General features: G+C 37.6%; 1 protein-coding gene across 2 annotated transcripts; it reads right to left on the bottom strand.

Annotated features, from left to right (window-relative positions):
- Nucleotides 1-67: 67 nt before the first annotated feature.
- gpnmb (glycoprotein (transmembrane) nmb) lies at nucleotides 68-6,847 on the bottom strand. Of its 2 annotated transcripts, none has more exons than XM_043218098.1 (12): nucleotides 6,687-6,847; nucleotides 5,875-6,006; nucleotides 5,291-5,434; nucleotides 4,979-5,152; nucleotides 4,714-4,875; nucleotides 3,658-3,978; nucleotides 3,398-3,457; nucleotides 3,057-3,293; nucleotides 2,257-2,362; nucleotides 1,774-1,997; nucleotides 1,252-1,345; nucleotides 68-1,166 (listed from the first exon to the last, which is right to left on the bottom strand). In XM_043218098.1, exons 1-12 carry the CDS (start codon nucleotides 6,751-6,753, stop codon nucleotides 1,004-1,006), a joined length of 1,884 nt encoding a protein of 627 aa, XP_043074033.1. In that variant the 5' UTR covers nucleotides 6,754-6,847; the 3' UTR covers nucleotides 68-1,003. The 2 variants fall into 2 exon arrangements, with proteins under 2 accessions (XP_043074033.1, XP_043074031.1); XM_043218096.1 differs by having other exon boundaries at nucleotides 5,273-5,434.
- Between the last annotated feature and the right edge of the window lie 114 nt (nucleotides 6,848-6,961).

Here is a 6,961-nt window from a genome sequence, read left to right on the forward strand (position 1 = left end):
CTCTCCATATTTGTCAGATGTTTTTTGTGTGTGTGTATCTGGGAGCATTAATTTGTGAACTGGATGGTTGTTCCTTCTCTTCTATTCCCATATTCATTTCAGCTGTCATAGGACCTATACTATATTAAAAATGCTTTACTGCCATCTTAAAAAAAAAAAGCTTTTCAGAAGCGTGTGTGTGGCAGAGGTAGTATAGATAAGCAAACAGTGGTTTTGAAACTTTATTACAATGTGTGTGTGTATATAGCGCTTACAGAAGAGAACAGGTTTTAAAATCGGATCATTTCTGAAAGTGCTGTCAAATGTTAACTTAAAAAATGTATGAGCATACCTGCATGTATGTGAGATCAGTAACACAAACTTCCCATGTTTAATTCATGGTATATATATTAAAAAAAAAAAAATGTAAGTAGAGCGATTTATTAAAATGTAGCTTAATTACCACCAAACAGGTCTTTCTCAGGAAAAAAAAAAAGCGCACCAATTTCAGTCCTCGGACATTCAAATATCTCTTAACTGTGATCAAAATAAAGATTAACTTTTTATAAAACATCGATCTTCTATCAACTTTCCTGTCTGCAAATTAAGAAACTTGTCAAATCAATTGAGACAAAGTGTTAGTTGAAAAATCCTGATCAAAAGTGGGTTATTCACCTTTCAATCAAAATATATATTTAATTTTTTTTTTTTTTTAAAGCCAAACTATGATTTCTCATGCATTTGACTGACTGGTTGGTTAGTAGTAGTTTTAGTCATTTTAGATGGAAATCCCTGTAGATCTGGCATATCTGATTTCATTCATTTCAAATCTTTCATTGCAAATCTTTAAAGCTTGAAAGTGATATAACTGAAATGCTATGAACACTTATTTTAGTCAAACATATGCCAGTGTAATCTAATCTTAAAGAACATCTATGACATCTCTTGTTGGTTTACGTAACCTATACAGCCAAATAATATCAAAATATACCAAATAATGTATCAAATAAATGGCAACTTTGCTTCATCTGGGATCAGTCTGTAGTGGCCTCTCTGTCAATAGACGGCTTCTCTCCTCATCGGCGGAGGACAGAGCTGCTCTTAGTTTGCCTAAACTCCAGCTGCCAGCATTTCTCTCAGCATCTTCCAACATGGAGCGTCTCACCGGACGATACACCTTGTATCGCCTAAAAGAAATAATAATGATCAAAACAAAGATTATGATGCATACTGTAATGGGTTCAAATTATTAGTTTGGTTTGTGGTACTCACTTGTAAACCATGACCGCCATGAATGCAAAGATGGAAATAAGCACAGCGCTGGAAGACAGAACCACCTCGGCTACATGGGAGGATTTAGGAGAGCCTGCGAAAGAGAAAAATAATAATTCAGACAGTTACATTGAATATTAATATAATTGTAAACATAAGTGTTCATTTAGAAATTCGTAAATCTGCAGTATTTGGTACTTTTGTATAGTATGTTATTAACATACTATTTTCTTTTTGATTTAAATAAAGCTGAAATGTCAAATGATGTTAATCTGGAAAATTATAAGGAAATTACTGAAAAATAGGAAAATATTAATAAATACTATTGCATTTTCAAAATGTTTTTTTTTTAACTTAAACATTTCGAAAAAAAAGCACATTAACTACTAAAGCATACTAAACATTCTGCTCCGTGAAGGTGCTTTAGAGCAATGTATATGAAAATGATTTTGTAAAAGTGAAGTGGCAAATAAATACAGGCAAAATTTGAATCGAACATTGACCAGCGTTCTCAAAACTGACTTATGTCAGGGCTGTTGCCGATTGTGACCGAGGTGGTGGTGGCAAGAGCCAAGCCCCCGGGCAGACCCAGCGTGATGTTAACACAGTAATTTCCCGGGGTTTGGAAAATGCGCGTCAAGCTGATCTTGCATCCTTCGCTGTAAGGGGCCACGTCCTCGCAAACGATGTTCTTGACCTCCTGACAGGTGGAGTTGGCCACTATGGTACAGGCCACCGAGGGAACGCTGAGAAAAAGAGAGATGTTAAACCTAACGTATGTGTGTGTTCCAGCGGTCTTCTGTTGTAAATGTGACAGAATGTTTTTGTCTGACGTATATATGACGGTGACGTGCTGTGAAATGTCTCAGCTGCGGGGCTTCAAACGCTCACTGCGCATCACAATCATCTTCATCTTATAAATGCTCTGGACTTTCTGGCTTGTCATGGGAAGCGTATGATCTCCTGTCTTTGTGCTGCATGTATTTGCATTTGTGTGAATCTTACCTGCCTGAGCAAGTCACCATGAAGTTTACAGATGTGTTGGACACTTTGTCGGCGGACACCTTTAAAATCTGATTGGTTGGCAGGTTCTGCAGAGACAGAGGGGGTTCTGTAGAAACAAGACGTAAAAATAGATATTTAAAATTTGATTTGATGATTATTACAGTTTAATTACGTTTTAAAAAGTTTATTGGAGTGCAATACAAAGTACAGTTATTTTAGTAATTACCTATTACAGTTTTACAATTTTAGAAATTGTTTTGGATTTTATTTTTTTAGTAACAATTTTAGTCATTTTGTTTTGCCATATTTATAATTTTTATTAGTATTATAAGTGAAGATGCTTATATAGTTTTAGCTTGAATTTAAGTACTTATTTTCAGTATCAATTTAAGGTTTTAATTTGAGTATATATGGAATATAAACTTAATTTTCCAATTCAGATTTCTTTCACAATTCAGTTTTTTGTTTGTTTTCATAAATACAGAATTCTGGCTGTTTTTCTTTGAATTCATAGTTTCTCTAAATTCTGAATATTTATTAATATTTAAGTGTGATTTTGTCTGAAAACTCACTTTTCCTTTTTTGTTTCCATCACAGAACAAAAAAAACCAAACTTTTTTCTTGCATTTGTGAGCTGCTCTTTCATAATTCTGAATTTTTTTCTCAAATTCAGCCCAAAAGGTTGTTATGAACCCAGAATGAAAGCTTCCGTGAGTTTACAATAACCCTGATATATACCAAAATGAAGTTATGACGCATTCACAAGTTGAGAAGTGCTCTCAAATCCTTGGCAATCTTACCGGTGATGAGGATCTCGCCTTCAAAGGATCCGTACATATGACGGAAACAGTCCTTGAAGTGTGTGTGTTTGATCATCGGCGGTGTGGTGGGCCGCTTGTAGGTGGAAGTGGTCTCAGGCACAGCGCTTGCTGTAATGGACGTCGCCTCTGAATCGGTTGGGAACGGTTGTGCTGTTGGGACAGCAGTTGTAGGGACTCGAGGAGTGGTGGTTGGTGAAGGATTGGTGATGATGGGAGCTGAAGCAGAAATCCAAAAAGCATTGGAAATATAAAATGCATTGTAAAATGCTTCTATTAGACATAACTATGTTTTTTCTTGCTGTAAACACAACTCGTCTCACCCTTGGTGGTCTCCATTTTGGCTGTGAATGAGTGAGTGCCAGGCGGTAACGTGGGCATCTCTGCAGCACATAAAAGTGATTGAATTATTTTATAGAAAGGCCGTTGACATGACAGCAGTTTTAAGCATGAGTTTGCTTTACTCCACAAGATAAATGGACACATTTTGTCCCGATGGATAATAATGAATATAATACGTCTGGCTTGGATAATAGGATATGTGTTGTCTGGGAGAGTAAAGTGCCTGTGTTTATGAGATTACCCGTGGTATGAGCTTGTGTGAAGTGCATTGGCGTTGGAGTCGGCGGCGGGCAGGGCACATGGAACGATGCCTCCACGAGGAGCTTGACTGTCACGTTTCCAAGAGTGTTGTAGGCATGGGTTGCCACGTTGTTGTGGGTGACCAACTGGTTGCCATCCCGGAAATCCCAAATGAAGTCCACCGCGTCAGCTGTCTTCAGATAGTTGCTTGGGTCGTGGATCTGGACGTTGAAAATCACATCTGACCCTCTGACAAAGACGTTTTTGTCAGATATGCTGGCTGGATGCTTCTGGGAAATGTTCACAGAAAGTGGAATCTTATCTGCATGAAGAAAGAAATAAAATAAAAACTTATTAAATATGGTAGGGGTCTGAATGTATACATTAGATCACTATAAGCAAAAGTTTGAAATAATATATGGATTTTATTTATTATTTTATTTTTGGGGGAACAAAATTCTAATGATTACCAGTTTATTTAATCAAAAATACTGTAATGACTGTAATGAGATTATTGCAATTTAAGATAAATTATATAAATATATTTGTATAAATATATACACTATAATATGGCAATACAGAATTTGTAATGTTTTTTAATGTTTTATTTAAAAATGTTGTTTGCTGCTTGATATTCTTTATTGAAACTGCGATACTTTCTTTTCGAAATTCCTTAATCAATAGAAAGTTCAATTAATTTATCTGTAGCATTATAAATGTCTTCACTGTCACTTTTAATCAGTTTAATGCATTCTTACTGAATAAAAGTATAATTTTCTTTTTTAAATAAAAAACTAATGATGTTTATCATGGTTTCCACAAAAAACATTAAAAAGCAAAAAAAACAACTTTCCACATTAATAAGAAGGAATGTTCTTCATTTCAGCATATTAGAATGATTTCTGAAGGGTCATGTGACACTGAATGGAAAATATAATGAAATTGATATATACATGTATCAAATATATATACAAAAATTACAGATCAAATATATAATTTTTTTTACAAATACAAATAATGTGTATATATTGGCACGAGACAAAAGTAACTAGCAGACCTGTTATGAAGAACACGGTATTGTCCACAGAGAGTGGGCTGTACTTCCTGCGCTCGCGTTTACGGTACACCATCACCTCCATCACACCAGCTCCAAACGTCATGTTAGTGGTATTCAGGGTCAGATGGGAGGAGGAGCCATCACATGTCTCAAAATACTGGCCTGTGAGGGAAACCAGGGGTCGGTCCATTAGTGCGCCTACACTACGCGGAGTGAATTATTAAAACCCTGATGTGATTTAGGTCAGTGAATGACCCACACTCACCCATGGTGTGCCACACGTACACATAACCTCTACGCCTCCAGTCATTGCTCTGAGGAAAAGGCTTTCCGTCAGGAAAAACATTGCACCTCTTCAGATCTGTACACCTTCCGAAGCCATAGTCATCCAACCAGGATGTCCAGTTAAACACATATCCTGAACGCGCCTGTCCATTGGCTGAAAAATCAGCAAAGGTGATTAAATGCATTTCGTCCCTAAAAATGCCAATTTTTCCAAATGCAGGTGTTGTTCCCTTGCATTTGCATATTGTTTAGAGACTCCAGGAGTATGAAGCACCTGAGGCCTCCGTCATACCGTCGTCACAGTGCTCGTCGTACACCAGGTTGCCGTTGCTGTCCTCCTTCTGACAGGGTGGAAACTCCAGAGCTGCGGTGAATGAGACGCTCGAGCCGTTCATGGCTGGGCTGTCGCTCGTGAGGCGCACCTTCGGTGGTTTATCTGTGACGTTTACAAGAGATCATTGCATGATTAGTGTGTATTAATATAATGGAGAAAATAAAACCAATATCTCTTGGTAACGCATAACTGGTAGCATTTAACAATGTAAGAAAGAACATGTTTCAAACCTCTTGTTACAGTATTCAAGTGCAAAGATGGCAAGTGTGGGTATTTGGACAAGTATTTGCAATCCGATGAATCATTGTGTGGTTTGAGTTGCTCTGAAACCTTCCATCATTTTTGACAAAACTATCGAAATTATTTTTTTTAATTGATTTTAAATCATCTCGCTGTTGTGTGAATAATCACCTTAACGCATTTTGATACATCATATCAATCAATACCTTTCAGGAGCAGCAGTTTGCACTTTTCTAAAAATTATTTGCTATTGGTCATTTTGAATTTTGCGTAGGTTAAATCAAACTTTGATCAGTTCTTACCATGTCTGCGATTCAGCAGCTGTTTGAGGGAGGGATACAGAGATTCGTCCCAAGGGTTCGTGTCCGGTTCCCATCCAGGGATTGGGAATGGAATAGGGAGGTCGTGTTTGTGAGGGAACATGTCACCATAAGCTGCACGAATGACAGTGAAGAAGAAGAAGAACAATTTGTGAAAGCCATCTGAAGCTGACAGGTAAATGCACATGGATTAGTCAATTTCGTAATATATAACAGTAAGGCTGAGCTTATTTCTACTGGGACAGGTCATAAGAAACGGGCATAACCATAAAAAAAGTAACACTCTGAGAAGTGTTCACCGCAGGAGAGAAAAATATGACAGCTAAAAAAGCTGTACGAACTAAATGTTTTTTTTTAAAACTTACGCGCTTAATTATTTTAGTTTATTTTTCATTATTAATGCATACTTTTGTCCTCCGAGCTAAGATACCGAAAAAGGCTCTAACGTCTCGCACTGTAACGTATTCTTACAGTTCGCTGATATAAAAACGATTCTCTCTAGTCCCCCGGAAAGCCTAATTAGTTTCACGAGACTGCAGCGCGCGGAAGAAAACCGCCTCAGTCCAACACACTGAAAACATTTGCGCGTAGCCTACTCACGTTTTATCAGCCTGTTACATCTCGCCTGCGTCGACTTTATGAATCTGAAAGTCGGTAACAACTTTATACCTCGGCTTACTCCACAAAAATAGGCTTACGTGAAAATACGTTACAATCTTCACACAACGACGTCTACGTATTGTGATTAAAATATAATAGCTGATAAAATCATGAGTCAGTCAGTTCCTACTTACTCTTTTTGCTGTCAGTTAGAGGAACGAACAACGCACAGGCCAGCACCAGTAACATTTCCAAATGCATATGTGGATTTGTTGAGTGAGAATGCAAATAGCCTATAATTTATCCAAGGGCTTTTCCTCGTCCGTTCCCTCCGTGACTCCCGATCTCTCTTCTGCTCTCTCTCACCCGTCTCCCAGTCACCCGCGCGCGAGCTCTAATTTAATACAGCGAGCATGTGACGACTCCGTAACGAGACTCATCTGATTCTTAATTAGAGTCTATGGGCGCG

This window comes from Puntigrus tetrazona, chromosome 19 (genome assembly GCF_018831695.1).
Source record: "Puntigrus tetrazona isolate hp1 chromosome 19, ASM1883169v1, whole genome shotgun sequence".
Classification (NCBI taxonomy): Eukaryota; Metazoa; Chordata; class Actinopteri; order Cypriniformes; family Cyprinidae; genus Puntigrus; species Puntigrus tetrazona.

Coding starts and splice junctions, on each gene's coding strand:
- gpnmb (XM_043218096.1), bottom strand. CDS start 6,753: ATGCATTTGGAAATGTTACTGGTGCTGGCCTGTGCGTTGTTCGTTCCT. Junction 6,007..6,686: donor TCTAACTGACAGCAAAAAGA/GTAAGTAGGAAC, acceptor TCATTCGTGCAG/CTTATGGTGACATGTTCCCT. Junction 1,346..1,773: donor CGGCAACAGCCCTGACATAA/GTCAGTTTTGAG, acceptor TCTCTTTCGCAG/GCTCTCCTAAATCCTCCCAT.